This window comes from Eptesicus fuscus, chromosome 13, assembly GCF_027574615.1.
Source record: "Eptesicus fuscus isolate TK198812 chromosome 13, DD_ASM_mEF_20220401, whole genome shotgun sequence".
Taxonomy (NCBI): Eukaryota; Metazoa; Chordata; class Mammalia; order Chiroptera; family Vespertilionidae; genus Eptesicus; species Eptesicus fuscus.
In genome coordinates this window covers 69,036,639-69,053,564 of record NC_072485.1, presented here as the reverse complement: position 1 = coordinate 69,053,564, position 16,926 = coordinate 69,036,639, and the positions used below count along the sequence as shown (strand labels likewise).

Below are 16,926 nucleotides of genomic sequence, written 5' to 3'. Positions count from 1 at the left end.
CATGGACCATGCTTGACCCAGGGGGCTGAAACTCGTGCTTTCATATTATTTCCTGAGGATCTGTCCACACGCAATCTTAGTGCTAGACAGACTTTTAGAGATCGTTTAGGACAGATTTGCACTCAGTGGAGAAATCTTTCCTTCAGCCTCAGACAGAGGGTCATCCAGCTGCTACTTAAATTCCCCTCGTAACAAGGAGCTCACCACCTCACAACATCAGCATCTTCTAAGTGCATGCTGGTCCTGGTCCTGCCTCCCCAGTGTGGCGGTCCTTCCTACATTGATGATGGCTCTGCTTTCTCTGGCCTCTTCTTCTCTAGGCTAAGGGATCCCATTACCATGCTGATCATCCTTCTCTGATCAGGTCCAGGTTGTGAAAGTCCTTCTCGCATCTCAGTTCTCAAAGCATGGGCTGGTCTCAGAATTACCAGGCTCAGAGGGTCCAAGGAGTTGAACTCTAAGGATAATAAAAGGGAGGACTCTGGGAAACCAGGCTTCTGGGGGCTTGGTCCCAAGCATCTGTCCCTGGGTGGCCAAGAGCATCTCAATCCAGGACTGGAGGACCATATCCCGATCTCTACTTAGGGTAGCCTGGGCTCATCCCTGACAAATGACATGGTCTACATGCCCTGTGTGATCCTGCCAGTTGCTGCTCCCTTTGCCTAGAACACCCTGGCTCTCCTCTTCTTCAAGATCTCAGCTTAGCCCTAGCTAGTTTGGCTCAGTGGATAGAGTGTTGGCCTGTGGACTGAAGGGTCCCAGGTCCGATTCCAGTCACAGGCACATGCCCGGGTTTCAGGCTCAGTCCCCAGTAGGGGGTGTGCAGGAGACAGCCAATCAATGATTGTCTCTCATCATTGATGTTTCTATCTCTCTCTCCCTGTCCCTTCCTCTCTGAAATCAATAAAAATATATTAAAAAATATTTTAGGGGAAAAAAAAAGGACCTCAGCTTAGATTCCACATACCCAAGAAGGTCCTCAACTGACTCCCAGGTACAGGGCTGTAGCTTAGAGTTCCAATATTCCACAGAATTCCCCACCACAGTACTGGCCAGGTGATAGCACAGTGAGTTTTGTGAAAGCAAAGACCTTCTCTGCCTGGATCACCATTTCATCCTAAGAGCCTGTGGCTGCTTCCTCAGTGATATTTGTTGAATGAATGAATGCTGAATTTGAGAAAAATCCTGCTTGGTGGGAAAGATAAGCCAAGAAACATCCCTCAGTTAATCTCCGGATCTGAACCCAGCAACAGAGGTCGTAGGCAGCGCCCAGGTCCCACACAACTCCCACCCAGGCCTCTCTGCCAGTTGACGCTGCAAAAAAGGCTGATTACAACATCCCAATATTGAGCTACAGACATCCCATCGCTCAGAATTAATCATAACTGACATTTGTTCTCTTCGCTAATAATCACAATCTTGATCACAGTGCTAATAGTAATCATTTGTTGAGTGCCTTCTACATCAGCCCTTACAGCAGTGCTGTGAGGTTGGTTTTTACTCCATTTTATAGATGGGGAAACTGAGGCATGGCCAGTGAAGTCAGCTGCCCGAGGCCGCTCACCTGTAAGTGGGGAGGCTGAGGTTCTAGCCAGTTCCTCTGGCTCCATGGCTTGTATCACCCACTAGGTATTCCTGCTCTTGGCTTCCAGGTCTACAGATGCTTCTCATTTGCCCCAGGAGAGAGAGGAGTAATCGGAAAATGTTGATGTAGGGTGATTAGGATTAGGATAAAGATGGGATTCTATGAGCTTCTAGGAGAGGGTTCCTTGAAGACTGGGGCATTGTCTGGAGAGACTGCTGGGGAGGGGAAATGAACGGATTGTTTTCTCTTGTTGTCTGAGAGTTTTAAACCACAAGGTAGTATCCTATATAATAAAAGGTTAATATGCAAATTGACCCGAATGGAGGAATGACCGGTCACTATGATGTGCACTGACCACCAGGGGCAGATGCTCAATGCAGGAGCTGCCCCCTGGTGGACAGTGCACTCCCACAGGGGGAGCTCCACTCAGCCACAAGCCTCTCCCACCTCCTGGCAGTGCTAAGGATGTCTGACTGCGGCTTAGATGGGGAACGGGTCTAAGCCGGCAGGTGGACATCCCCCGAGGGGTCCTGGAATGCGAGAGGGTGCAGGTTGGGCTGAGGGACCCTCCAAGTGCAGGAATTTTCATGCACCAGGCCTCTAGTCCTATATAATAAAAGCCTAATATGCTAAGTGTCAGGTTGACCGGTCGGCTGTTCAACCAATCAAAGTGTAATATGCTAATGATATGCTAAGGCTGCTCAACCACTCGCTATGACATGCACTGACCACCAGGAGGTAGACAGTTGGCTGGTCGACCAGTCACTAGGACATTCACTGACCACCAGGGGGCAGACGCTCCAACTGGTAGGTTAGCTTGCTGCTGGGGTCCAGCTGATCAGGACTGAGTGAGATGGACCGGACATGCCCTGGAGCTCTCTCATCATCCCTCCCCAGCTGGCCAACCTCCCACATCTCTCCCTGGCCCCGATCGTGCATCAGTGGGATCCCTCAGCCTGGCCTGTGCCCTCTCGCAATCTGGGACCCCTTGGGGGATGTCGGAGAGCCAGTTTCGGCCCGATCCCACAGGCCAGGCCGAGGGATCCCTCTGGTGCATGAATTCATTCACCGGGCCTCTAGTAGTCTCATAAATAGACAAAGCAAAAGCCTCATGGCCCTTACCTCGTTCCTTCACTCCAGAGGTAGAGTTGAGAGTTTGAAATTTATCTCCCAGCCTTTCTGTGCACATATCAACAGAGGCATAATGTGGTGCTAATAAATGCTTAACAACCTGCTGGCGAGGTGGTGGTGGGATTATATGTCCCGATTTCCTGGGTTTACATAAATGCTCCTACCATAGCTGATGCCATTTCAAGCTGCCAAGATAAAGGCACTGCAGGAGTAGGAGGAAGAGAAATACAATGGCAACTATTAATAGTATTTCTGTTGTACAGGTACAGTAGGTGCCAATACCTTCAAGAACATAGATCATAGTAAGCTGTAGGAAAATTATTAGGGAAGTGCTAAGCTTTGAGAGTTTATTACCTTTTAAAAAATATGACTTACTGAATTGTAAGTTTAGATAATTTAATTTTTAACAATGGCTGGGTTTAACGACTGGTTCGTGAAACTCTGGAATATTTTGCAGTTGTCTCTCATAGGCAGTACAAGCCAGCGCCAGCTCAACACTCATTTCCTTTTTACTAAAATAGTAACATTCTTCAAATTTTTTTCTTTAACTTGATTTTATTTAAAAGACTCTTTACCCAGTAATTCATTCACTAACCAATATTCTACCATGTGCCATGTGCCCTCATGAACGCAGTCACCGTGTGCTTTGCCTTCATTAGCTTATGGTCTAGTGAGGGAGACAGTCTGTTACCAAACGGATAAGTAGATAAACACCATCAATAGCAAAAATGCACCTTGTAAGTAGGTCTCTAACAAGATGTAACAGGACGATGTCATAGTTAAAACGCTGACTCCGTAAGTGTGTGGAGGTCAGGATGTGGCAGGGGGGAAACAAACCCCTTTCGGTTCAGGCCAGAAGGAGTTTCTAAATGACAGGAACCCAAAGGATGAGAAGGGACCAGCCATGCAAAGTTTAGTGGGAAAAGGGGGCAGAGGATATGTTCCCTTGGAGCCATTTTTGTGAACTGTACAGACACACAGAGCAGTTCTGTCCATTGCTCTTAGAACAATCCTTGTAGAGTGAAAATGGGGAGGCTCCCTACCAGCTTCAGGGTGGAGGTTACCCTTGGGGAGAGGGAGAGAAGGAGAATGAGTTAGAGGCAGTGATGGTCTTCCACTACATCTTGGTATTTTCTTAAAGCGAGAGGAGGGAGAGGTCTGGGACAAATTTGGGTGGTGGTAATTTTCCTTGGCTCTAGCTGGTGGGTACCAGGCTATCAGCTGCATTATTCTTTATAATTTCTGGATGCTTGAAATATTTCCTGATTATTGTTGTTTTAAGAATGGGGAGAAAGAGGTTGTAGGCAGCAGACCCAACCAGTGTAAAGGTTCGCTCTCAGATCATCGTGGCTGCAGAAAAGTGAAGGGAGAAGAGGCTCGAGAGAAGCTGAGGAGGTAGCCAGGGACCAGGTCAACTGGGTCTTGAAGGCTGCGACCCTAAGTCCGAGTTTTATTGTAAGTGCAGTGGATGCCACATTGAGCTGGAGAGAGAGAGAGACATGTCTGATTTATATCAATAAATGATTCCTCTGGCTGCTTTGAGGAGAATTGGTGGAGTTAAAAATGGCATCAAGGGAAGTTACTTAGGATCTCTTGCAGTTGTCTGGATAAGAGCTAGTGATGGCTTAGACCAGGGGGAAGCAGGAAGCTATGGAGAGGAACATTTTTGAAACCTGATTTGAAGGACTTGCTGAGGGATTAGATATTAGGGATGGGGGAGCAGGATTGAGAGAGTGAGGGATGAAGGGCAATTTTCTTTAAAAACACACACACACACAATTTTATTAAGTTACTAGAGGCCGTGTGCACGGATTTGTGCACCAGTGGGGTCTCTCAGCCTGGCCTGTGCCCTCTTGCAATCCGGGACCCCTCGGGGGATGTTGAACTGCCAGTTTCTGCCCAATCCCCATAGGCCAGGTTGAGGGACCCCATCGGTGCACGAATCCATGCACTGGGCCTCTAGTATGCATATAAGATCTTTCATTAATTTCTTCCCACCTTTCCCCTCCCCCCTTCCCTCTGAGATTCATCAGTCTGTTCCATGTTTCCAAGCCTGTGCATTGAGCATCTGTCCCCTGGTGGTCAGTGTGCGTCATAGATACTGGTCGAACGGTCACTTAGGCTTTTATATATATGGATTCTAGACCTCGTGAGGTGGCTTTGCTCTACTGAGTCCTCAGAGAACCAAGCTTGATCTAGCTCATCACTCTCTCTATGCTTGGATTATCCTCACAGTTCAAGTTGGTATAGAGCTCCAGCTATCACATCTGCATTCTAGGCAGCAGGATGGTAGAAGGGCATGTATCAGTTGTCTTTTGAAGAAGTTTTCAGGAAGCTGACACATGACACTTTCACTTACATTCTATTGGCCAGACCTTAGCTAGAGGAGAAGCCAAAAAATGTATTCTGTTATTACAGGTAGCCAGGTGCCCAGCTGTAATTCTGGGATTTTGTTACAATAGGGATAACAGATAATGAGGGATAATCAGCAGTCACAGGCTTAGGTTCCCTCAAAGAAATAAAGGAAGGAGAACATCCATTAAAGAGATCAAGACAGTGGGTTTTTGTTTGTTCATTTGAAAACCTTTGCTCTTAGGAAGACATCTGTAAGAGAATGAATAAACAAGACACAGACTAGATAAAAATATTTGTAAATCATATCCTATCTAATAAAGAGGGAATATGCTAATTGACCTGACGCCATCACAAAGATGGTGGTGCCCACAGCCAATAAGGAGGGAATATGCTAATTGACTGTCCTGCCCTCAAAAATGGCGGCACCCACAGCCACAAGATGGCAGTGTCCAGTCCCCTCAGCCCCGCTGGGGCTTGCTGTGCCTGCCTCCGGAGTCCCCCAGTCCCTTCAGCCTCCCAGCTGCCCAGGGCCAGCCCGAGGCACAGGCAAGCTACAGATGGCAACTGCCCAGCCACCCAGGGCCACCCGAGTCTCAGGTAACCAGGGCCGGCTGAGGCTTATGCTGCCGGCAGTGGCAGCAGCAGAGGTGTGATGAGGGCATTGCCTATCCCTGATCGCCGGGTCACCTCCCGCACCTCCCGCCCCCGAGGGCTCCCAGACTGTGAGAGGGGGCAGGCCAGGCTGAGGGATCCCCGCTCCAGTGCATGAATTTTCATGCACTGGGCCTCTAGTATCTGATAAATGACTTGATTCCAAAATATGTATTTTAGAAAGAGAGAGGAAGAGAGAGAAGAGAGAGAGAGAGACATCAATTTGTTGTTCTACTTGTTTATATATTTATTGTTTGATTCTTGTATATGCCCGGACTAGGGATCAAACCCACAACCTTGGTGTATCGGGATGATACTCTAACCAACTGAGCTACCCATCCAGGGCCCAAAATATATTTTTTAAAACTCTCAAAACTCAACAATAAGAAAAAAACTCCACAATTTAAAAAATGGGAAAAAGATTTGAACAGACACTTCTCCAAAAAAGATATGCAGCTGACAAATATGAGATTACAGAGGGCATAAGGAAACTGTTGGGGGTGATAGATATGTGTTTTTTTTTATTGTGATAATAGATGCATACATTTGTGAGAACTTATCAAATGGTACATCATATGTCAATTATACTTCAGTAAAGCTGTTAGAATAGGAAAAAGAAGGAATATGACATGAGACAAAAAGGCAGAGTAAGAAAAGATGGATGTGAAATAAAAACAATTAAAAATTCTGACACTGAAAAGTATTCATTGCATTGAAAGTACTCATGATAAGGGAAGGAAAGAAAGGAAGGAACTCTATGGATGGACAACCTCTGGACTGGGTGCAGTGAAAGAGAAAATTAGTGAATTGGGAGAGAGGTTGAGAAATTTTCCCAAAGCACTGTCCAGAAAGGGAAAGATATGAATGGGTAGTTAAAAGACATGGAGAATAGATTGAACTACTCCAAAATATGTTCAATAGAAGTTATTCAATAGGAGACTAGAGAAAGTGATTGAGAAACTATACTCAAAAGCAAAACAGCTGAGAATTTTTTCAGAATTAAAAAAGAGATATAAGTCCTCATCAAATAATGTGCTTGCTCATCAAGTAATGCATACATTTTAAAAAAGTGAATCGCCACTTCAGTACCACATGGTGGAAGTACAGAAAATCAAGAATTAAGGAGAAAGTCTTAGAATTTACCATAGACAGGTAATCCTCAAAAGATCCTCAGACCAAGAGTGGGCTGCTGGAGAGCCCACGGCAGCCTCCTTGACCATCTTCAGAAGCGCTGAAAAAAGAATAAAACTTCATCCGCTTAAAATTGCCTACCCAGCTGAACTCAGGCTCAGGAATGATGATGAAAGAATGACAGTTTTACAGAAGGTAAAGGGGCCCAGCCCAAACCCTGAGGCTCTTGAACGTTCAGAGATTTGGGAGAGGAGGAGCCCTCTCAAACCACGTATGTCTAGTCCTCCAGGGAAAGCCTCTGTCTCCCACAGAAAGGAGAGAGAGAGAGAGAGAGAGAGAGACAGAGAGAGAGAGAGAGAGCGAGCGCTGGATTTTACTGCTGCTGGCCAGGCCTGGGTTTCAGCCCTGCAGCAGTGGGGGCCTTGTAGCGGGAGGGCAAAAGGAAGTTTCTGGATGGTAGCAGATGGAGCCAGGCCCTGGGCCCTGGTCTGGGGAGGAGCCCCCTGTAGAATGAGCCTCCTTCTCTGTCTTCCAGATTGTGGACAAGAACAACCGCTACAAGTCCATAGACGGATCAGACGAGACTAAAGCCAACTGGATGAGGTGAGTCCTGCTCTCTGCTGACTTCCCGGGAGACTTGCCTGGACTCTGGAAAGAGACAAGAAAGATGCTGGGCCTGTGGGATTTCCAGTGGTGGGGGCCCCCAAAGGCCCCGGGACTGCTGTTTGCAGGGTTTGAGATGTGTCTAGCTCTAGATGACCCTCTAGCTCCCCCAGTTTTCTTCCGTCAGGGGGCTCTGGAGGAGGCCTGTGGCCAGACGGTCGGGTACAGGGACCCCTAAAGATGGCACACTTTTCAGTGTGTCTGGAGTACCCAGGCCCCTGGCTCCTGGCAGCATTCCCCCCACCCAGGACTGTGCCACCTCACCCAGGGCAGCCACAGCAGTTGTTTCAATGGCTCCATGGAGAAGGAGGCTTCCGGCACAGTTTTGGATGGTGCTTGCAGCCCAGGCATGAGTACTTCCAAGAGTGGTTTTACTGTGGTCCGGTGTTTGGGACAGAAGTTTGCGCTAGAAGGATCCTTTATGGCCAGCCAAGGAGAGCAGGCGACTGGCCAGGGTCGCCCAGAGGCGGCTGAGCTGAGCGGGAACTCGGAAGGCTCCCCTTTTGGTTCTGTGCTGCTGGTCTGTGCCGTGGCCCGGGGCCCCACCCGAGGGGTCTGTGGATGGGTGTGGGAGGTCTGACTTGTCTTGTTGCCCTTTTGGTGGCCTCTCTCAGGCCTTGGGAGTGGTGATGGGGGTTTGGATCTGGGTTGGGAGAGAAGGGAGGCCTCGGGTGGTTGGACCCAGGCCACAGCCACACCATGGATCGGGCCCTCTGCGGGTGTCTGTGCAGTTCTGTAACTCGTGGAGACTGGGGGCTGAGAGGTTGTGCTTGGAGGAAGGGCAGTTAGGGACTTCCTAAGAGGAAGTTTGCTGTATTCAAACAATGAGACTTTCCAAGCAAATGAGGAGTCATTGGTTTGAGGTGGGGAGGGTGTGACATTGTCTCCGGTCCCCTTCTCTGTGGCTTCGCTGCGCCCCTGTGCTCCCACCTGAGCCTCGGCCACGCCCTGAAAGTGGCTCCAGGAAGGCAACCCACGCTCCTGACTTCCTTCTCCCCAATCACTGGGTGCAGGTCAGCTCAGCACATGCAACTTACCACCCGCTCCTGAGCGCCTACAGGGAGCCAGAGCCTGTACCGGGCGCCCTGCCCTCCCAGGACACACCTTCCACCACGCAAACTGCTTTTTCTGAAACAGCGATTGAGTGGAGGCACGGACCATGTGCTGCGGGGCCCGGATGAAAGAGGAGGGGCCTTTGAACGGAGCCTTCGAAGGGGCCAGGCTCTCGTTTGAAGGCACTGTGAGCAAAGGCACAGCCGTGGGGACCACACGTCCCGGTGGGCCACCAGATGGCTGCGTGGCGCAGGCCCCTGGCCTGTGCTCCTGTCCCTATTGCTGTAGGGGCTGTCGGCGAGCGAAGGAGAGTGTGTCTGAGACAGTCTGGTTCAGGCCTTTCACTTCAGAAACTTTGTCGGGTGGAGCTGATTCTGTCCCACTTCCCCACCCATCTTGGATCTTGCAGTTGGGGAACCAGGCTTTACCACAGTTCCAAAGCAGGGGTTCATCATCTGAGCTAAGTGAATGACCACCGGGCCCCCCAGAGAGTCTGACTTACTTGGGCCGGGATTGAGCCCAGGGCACTGGTGTTTTTTAAAGCTCTCCATAGCGATTCTGATGCGCCACTAGAGTTGAGACCCACAGCTCTATACCAGTCTTCAGGCTTCCTGGGTAAACTGAGGCCCAGAGCAAGGCAAGGTCATGTGGTCAGTGGCAGAACAAGGTCACGGGGTCAGTGGGTGACCCTGGACTTGTGGGCTAGTGTTCTTCCTGCTTGTGCACAGCAGTATGGCTTCCCGAGCCCTGTGGGCAGCCTCTGCCACCACGACCTTGCGGTGTGGGATCTGTCCTGTTTCTGCTCCAGGCCTCATTCTGACCCAGGATACACCAGGGTAGTCACATCTGTGGGGTCCTCATCGCGTTGAAGGCTCCAGGAGTCGGTGGGGCTCCATGTGTGGTTCGTTGCCATGGAGATGCCCCTCTGGTGGTAGTTGGAGGAGGAAGCCAGTTCATCCTGGGAGCTTCCTTCCCCCTTAGCGTGCAGCTGCCATCTGTGCAGCTTTCCCATTTGCAGACACCGTCACGTGCACTGGCCCTGCCTCGGGTCTTCTGAGGATCTAACGGAGTTTCTTCAAATAAGCAGTGGGCCGGGAAGAGAATGGGCGCCCGCAGAGTAAGCTCAGACTCTAAGGCAGCACTACGCTGGCTGCTCTACAGTCATGAAATCGGTGGGCCACCCCAGGGGCTGTTTGGCCCCTGGGGGTACTGGCAGTGCCTTCAGGCATGTTTGGCTGTCACAACTCTAGGGTGGATACTGCTAGTTCTCTTGGGCAGAAGCCAAGGATACTGATTAACCTCCTATACTGCCCAGGGCACCCCTCCCCCATGAACAAAGACATTTTCAGCCCCAAATGCCAACAGCGTTGAGACTGAAACCCCCTGCATGCAATCCTTCTGGCAGCCCTGGGAGGTGGCACTAGAAGCACCACCCTTGTTTTACAGAAACATTGTGCAGAGGAGACTGGGCCTCTAGCCCCAGGTCTGTCCAAGGGCAAGGCCCGGCCTCAAGGGTCTTTGTGCTCCTGGCCTCTCGCTGAAGCTTCGGCAGCAGTCAGAGAAGTGAATCAGGTCCCAGGTCTCCCTCCTCACCCTGAGTTCTTGTGTTGGATGGACCTTTTGGCACTAGTTAAAGGGTAGACAGAACCACACTGTGGAGACTGGGTTCAAAGCCAGAGCAGGTGCCAGGCCAGAAGGGGGAAGGGCGACGCTGTCCCCTTGCCCAGGGCCCCGGGCTGCTCTATGCAGATGGAGGCTAAGGTCACTCCTGGTCTCCATCGAAATGGAACTCGCCGTCCAGGGGGTGCTCATGGGCTCCTCACATCCTACCCATGAGCTGCCAGAAAGCCGCAGGCGCCTACATCCAGAAGGAGCAGCTGCCAGCCAGCGCTCCCGTGGGAGGGGCGTCGGGACCTGGTGGGGACTTGGGTGCAGGGGACGGAGAAGAGAGCCATGGGACAGAATAAGCTCTCTGTGACCGTACCCTCATTCTGAGCGTCACCAGCAAGGCCACACACCATGGAAGGCCACTGTGATTAGTTTCCCTGTTTAATTATTCTTCCTCCAAGCCATGTATAGAAGCAGTGGCCTAATCCTAACCCCAGTAGGCCCCAATAGGCATCCTTTATTCCTGTTCAGGGCTTTAAAGCTCTTTTACACCCCAGTGCCTTTGCCCGCTTGGAAGAATCCCCTAGGTTGGTGCGGTTGTTATTCCCTTCCCGATAGGGAGAGGGGCCTGGGAGAGGCTGAGGGACTGCTCTGGCCGGCACAGCTGAGAGGTAAGGCCCGGAACCAGAGGTGGGCTCAGCCCAGTGCTCCCACCTGCGTGCGCCGTGTGGCTTCCCTCCTTCCGAGGAGTAGTGCCAGGACCTCTCGGTAGGAGGAGGGTGTAGTGGTGGTGAGCTGGAGAGGGCGCCCAGGTGCCTCCCGGCTCCCCAGCTGGGGGCCGGCATTAGGAAGGAGGAGGACCACCCACGTTGACAGTCATTTACCCAATTGTGCTTTGTGGGATATTGCACCCAAGGAATGTGGCACCCCTGGCCGATCGTAAGCGGAAGCCCAAGTTCTCCAAGGAGGAGCTGGACATTCTGGTCACCGAGGTGACCCACCATGAAGCCGTTCTCTTTGGGAGGGAGACCATGCGGCTCTCCCATGCCGACAGGGACAAGATTTGGGAAGGCATAGCTCGGAAAATCACCTCCGTGAGCCAGGTCCCCCGCTCCGTCAAGGACATTAAGCACAGATGGGATGACATGAAACGGAGGACCAAGGACAAGCTGGCCTTCATGCAGCAGTCCCTGTCAGGCCCCGGGGCCGGGGGCCGGGGCCCTGCCATTGTGCTCACTGCCCACGAGCGGGCCATCGAGTCAGCGCTGCTCTCGGCCCGTTCCGGGCACAGCTTCCCCAGGGCAGAACTGGATGGCACCGACAGCCCTTCGACCAGCTGTGAGTACCACCGTCTCCCCTCCCCAGGCTCCTCCCGCCTGCTCCCTAGCCTCCTCCTTGGCCGTTTCCCACTCACTTGCCTATGCCTCCTCTCTTCTGTCCCCCTCCGATTTGCCCATCTTTCCATTCTTCCCTCCTCGTCCCACTCCGTCTTCTCCACCCCTTTCCGTTCATTCATTCTAGAATATTTCCTGAACGCTGCGCCAGGAGTTGTGTATAAAATCTACACCGGCCCTGCTCTCAGGGAGTTCCTAGACTCGTGGGAATAGACAAACGTTAAGTAAATAATCGGGCAAGGAAATTTGTAATGAGGGAACGAGGGACCAGTACAAGGAGTCCCGAGGGCTGACTTCACGGGTGCATGACCCTTGCCATCACTTGTAACCAGAGCTCCGAGCCGGGTTAAACGCTCTGCTGTTCCCTTCCCAAAACTCGTAATAGTTTTTGAACACGGCGCCCCACGTTTTCATGTTGCACTTGGCCCTGCAAATGATGTAGCAGCCTGTCTGAGAGTAAGCGGGGTGGAACAGGCTCTCCACCAGGGGCTGGGGAGGGCTCCCAGGGGAGACAGTGCACTGAGATGCAAAGGGTGAGCAAGAGTTAACCAGGCCGATGACTGCGTGGGGCGCAGAGGGGAGGGGAGCGCCTCACAGGCAAGAACAGCATGTACAAGGCCCCGCATCAGGAAGGCGCTTGGCACGTTCCAGGAACAGAGAGGAGCCAGGGAAGCCCAGTGGAGCAGGCGAGGGGGAGGGGGTGTGAGAGGAAGCCAGCCAAGTCTTCAGGGCCCAGGCCATGGAAAGATCAACTCTCTCTCTCTCTCTCCCTCCTGTCTGTTCCTAACGTCTTTATTTCTGTGTTATTTTCTGCCTTCTCCCACTTCTCTCTGCCCTCTGCCTCTTGCTGCCTGCTCTGAGGCTCCCCCAGGATCCCTCTGAGTCCACACCACCCTCAAGCCCCTTCTCCCTCCTCAGCACTTGTTTCCCTCTCTCCCTTCTGCTTCCTGTGTCTCAGGACAGACTTTGACTCCAGGGGCTAGGATGTTGTGTCTCCTGGTCAGCCCTGTGTGTTTCTAGCTGGGGCTCACCAGAAGGGGGAGCAGTCGAAGCCCTTCTGTGCTGGAGCTGCACCCCCTTCAGTTCTGCTACTGCACATCCCCCCCCCCCCCACCTCCACCCTCAACTCATAGTCCCAACTGGAGGCCATCTGGCCTCTGAGAGACGAGCAGGGCAGGAGGCTCCAGAGAAGCCGGCCGGCCCACCGGAGGGCGGTTCACAAAGACCTGGCCTTCCCTTCCCGGGCCCCTTGCTATTGGGATCTGCTAATTTCCTGTTTGGCTGGGGCTCCTGACAGGTGGCCGTTCAGACTCAGATTTTTAGGACTGAGAAGGAACGTGGAGATTGAGTCTAACTTCCTCGTTTCCCAGATGAGGAGGCATCTGAGCTCCAGAAACAGAGGGGTCCCCAGAACCAGGACTCCAACCCAGATCTGCCAGCTCCCTGTGTATCAGTGTTTTGTTAAATTCCAGGACAATTCCACCCAATTGTGAGAAAAAGAAGGTTAAGTTTGTTGCCTAAATCCTGCCCTGTTCACCCCTCTGTCTCCTCAAGAGGGAAGGTAATGAGGTTACCAAATGTGAACTGGGCTGGGCAGGGGGCCCGGGACCCTCCGCTGCAGGCTGGGCCAGCCCCTCCTCTCCTTCCCCACCGGTCGACCAGCTGTTACAGCACTTGGCCAGGGCTCGGTGGAAAGGGGCCCTGGAAGGGAGGGGGCAGCACCACCTCAGCCCTGCCTGCTCCTCCCAACCCTGCCTCGCAGAATGGTGGCCCGATTCCAGGGGGATGGCTGCTGTCCCACCGAGAGAGATGGGGAGGCACTGCTCTTACCGTGCTGGCCCAAGAGAGACCCCGGGGCCCTGGGGGAGGCATCCGGCCAGGGGCAAGATGAGTCTGTCTGTCCTCCCCTCACCTCCGCTGAGAGTGGTTCCGAATTCAGCCCCTCAGGTACAGGTGTGCCTGTCAGCAGGGTCAGCCTGTGTATTTTTATTCCTGCCACGGGAACCAGCTTATAACCTGATGGCAAGAAAGCCGAGGCCTGTGCGTGCAGGGGCTGGGCCCCTCCCCAGCTGGCTGACGGTCCCTGTGTGCCCTCAGACTCCTGGCAGGAGGGGTATGCTGCCCAGGTAGTCTGCCTGGAGCGGCCCAGCGGGACGTCAGGGCTGGTTGCAGAAGTAGATGTTTCTGCTAGGCACTTTCTGGGCTTGTCTGTTCTGGCGCCATCCTTTGCCTCCCTTCTCCAGCTTGTCAATATCCCCCTCCCAGCTCCCCGCGTGACTTAAAGTTGCAGATTCCAGCAAGGCCACAAGGTGGCCCCAAACAATTCAGAAATGGCCTCATGGAGGCTGAGACTCAGAGCGGCATCATAGTACTTTTTGGCAAGTGTCCCTGTCATTTTTGCCAAGCACCTTTGCGTCTGTTCTCTGTGTAGTCTTCCTAACAACCCTGCTAGGTGGGCAAGTGGTTGAGGAGATAAACAGAGGAGTGGTTATCTTGGCTTTGCAGAAACGGAGTCACAGAGAGATGGAGAGGGTGATTAGGTTGACATGCTGTCAGTGACGCCGGGGTCTCCAAGTCCCCTGACCTGGGCTCTCTCGCACTAGACTCGCTGTTCCTGTGAAAGAAAGGAGGCCGGGCACTGCTCATGCTCATACCTCTCCCCAGGGGTTCCTGCCCGCTTACCTCAGGGCTTTGGGGAGCCGGTGTTTTTCTATGGGTGGGCGGGCAGTGGGCGTGTGCTGAGCTAGGCTGAGTGGTGACAGGGGAGGGGGATGCTAAGGTAACTTGGGGGGGCGGATCCAAGCCCAGGGCTGCCCCCTTTCTCCCTGATGTAATTGTTTGCCCTTCTTTGTTCTATTCCCCAAGATGATGAAGATGAGGAGACACCTGGGCCCTCAAGGCAGGCTATGCGGGTGTCCCTGCCGCAGCCCCAGGAAGAAGAGGCCCGTCTGACCAGGCCCACCCTGCTCCGCTCCTCCTCCTCCTCAGACCAATCTGAGACCGTGGGCCCTAAGCCAGAGACCCTGCCTCGGCCCTCGCCCCAGGCCCAGGCCTCCTGCAGGACCCCTCAGCCGCACCCCAACCCGCCCAGAACGGGCCTTGACTGGCAGCTCCTCCACGCCCACGCCCAGCAGACTGAGATGTTCCAGCAATTCTGCCAGGACCTGGTGACTGTGCACAGGGACATGGCAAACAGCATGCACGTCATCAGCCAGGCCATGGCCGAGCTGACCAGCCGTGTCAGTCAGATGTGCCAGACGCTGACAGAGATCCGGGATACGGTTCAGGCATCTCAGCGGGGACCTGATGAAGCAGCTCCCACAGGCTCTGCACTCCAGGCCGAGGCTCCCCCACCGGAGCCCCCACTGGCTCCCCCAGCACCCACCCCTGCACGGACTACCAGGTCTCGGAAGAGAAAGCACAATTTCTAGCCTGGCCAGTCTGCACTAAGAGGAAGAGCAATGGAGGAAGGGTGTCTGGCCTTGAGACAGGAGCCGGTCTCTTATGTCCAGGTCTGATGACCCTTGTAGGATTTGGGGGGACTGTCACCTCCTCACCGAGGGCAGGTCGGCGCCCTATGCTCTGACTGAGCATGTACTCAACCTCCTCTCTCATCTCTGGCAGATGCTCAAGATGCAGGAAAAGCTCCCTGCTTGATGCTTGCTTGGCCCGGAGGGCAGCCTCCTCTTGGTCTGTGCCTCATGGCAGCAGGCCTGCAGGGAAGGGGGAACAAACGTGGGGAGCATCTGAATGGAACCCCGCTTTCCATCCTCAGGGCTGTGTCAGCCTCCCAGGCCCCATGATTCTGCGGCTTTCAAAGGAAGCGAGGCCTGAGGATGGGCGGGTGGGGCCCAGCCCTTCCAGGAGGGGTCTGTCCTCCCCTCCCCCAGGGCTCTGACCCTGGTGGGTGGCGCCCCTGCCTTGGCCTTCGCTTGCCCTCCTGTGTGCGTGTGCTCAGCTGCTGTGCTTGCCGTTTGTGGAGTGGGGAGCACGGGGTGGCGTTGGGAAGAAGATGACCTGGCGTTCGTAGGGAGAGCGCTGGATGCCTCTCCCGCACCTGCAGGTGTGCGATTCTGGGTTCTCAGGGCAGCCAAGAGGCAGCCCCGTCGGGTATTATTATCCTCACGATTGCCATCATCACCCACATTTCATAGATGACAAATGACACAGCAGTTGGTGGGGGGCAGGACCGGAAGCCAGGTCTGTGGATGTTCCCAGCTCCTCTGTCGTGGGCCAGATCTGGATGGGAGAGGTGTTGCTTTTTGCCTGCCCCTGCCTCAGCTCTCCTGGGTGTGAGTGGGAGGCAGCAGAAGCATTTAGGAGGTGAGTCCACCCACCTCGCCGGTGGCTGAGGGGAGGAAGGGCCCAAGTCTTGGGATCCAGAAGGAAACCCCTCCTCTGGCTTCTAAAAGTACCCAAAGCCCAAAGCTCAGAAGAGCTCCTGTCTGTTCCAGGTTCCAGCATGCCTTGCCTCTGCTTGCTTGGGCTGCATACGCATCAGTTACACATATCTGTAGCTTCATGTTTTGTTTTGGAGTCTGAGGAGAGAGCCGGGTTCTTAGAGTTAGGAAGGGACATGGTGGGTGGCAGATGCAAGCTTAGCTCTGACCTGGGTGCAACTCGGCTCTATGTCCTCTTTGCTCCTTGGCCTAAGACTGACCCTGGCAGAAACTCTCATACCCCAGCCCTTCACCCTCCCATGCCTGCCCCCTAGAGCCATAGTGGGGCTGGGAGGACTGCCATGCCCAGTGCCTGCCGGGCCATTCCTAGAGCGCTGCTTCTACACCCAGGCCACGCTTTGTCCCTTGTAGGGAGAATGGAGGGCAACTGCATTGTCCTCATGGCCTTGGCTCCATCTCCCCATTCTCTGGTTCTTTTGGGGTTCCTGTTTCCCCAAACTGAACGAACACTCCCCTGTAATAGCCCAGTGGCTTGATTATTGCCTGGCATTGCCCTGCCCTCCGATTCTGGAATCAAAGATTGCCTTCCCAAGTATTTTTGTTAAGATGGCAATAAAAAGAAATTGATCTCACACTTGGAACACACCCAGGCTCCAGGATTTTTTCTTTGGTGTGTATTCTCTTTCTTCGCTTCCTGTGCAAACCTCAAGGCCCCCAAAGCAGAGGTTAGATGACCAAGGGAAAGCATGCTGGTGAGAAGGCTCAGGTGCCCCTGGCATTTCCCAGGTCCCACTGCTCTCAGATGCCCCGTATTCACAACCACATGAGGCCCTCGGAGGGAAGGAAAGGAACTGAAGGGCTGAGGGAGGCAAAGCATCCACATATGAAACTGTTCAGCTATATTTAATTTCTATGCACATCAAAAGTGAGATGTTGCTAAATGAATTTTACCATT

At 53.3% G+C, this 16,926-nt stretch overlaps 1 protein-coding gene across 2 annotated transcripts in view; it reads left to right on the top strand.

Moving 5' to 3' along the window:
* PRDM11 (PR/SET domain 11) overlaps nt 1–16,926 on the top strand; it is a 44,363-nt gene that overhangs the window by 14,179 nt on the left and 13,258 nt on the right. Inside the window, exons 4-6 of one of the 2 annotated variants that reach the window (XM_054725158.1) lie at nt 7,389–7,456; nt 11,094–11,515; nt 14,437–16,609. In XM_054725158.1, the coding sequence (XP_054581133.1) occupies nt 7,389–7,456; nt 11,094–11,515; nt 14,437–15,002 (1,056 nt within the window). In that variant the 3' untranslated portion in view covers nt 15,003–16,609. Of the gene's footprint in view, nt 1–7,388; nt 7,457–11,093; nt 11,516–14,436; nt 16,610–16,926 lie in introns of those variants that run through there. The other variant, XM_028153582.2, reaches the window with a different exon arrangement.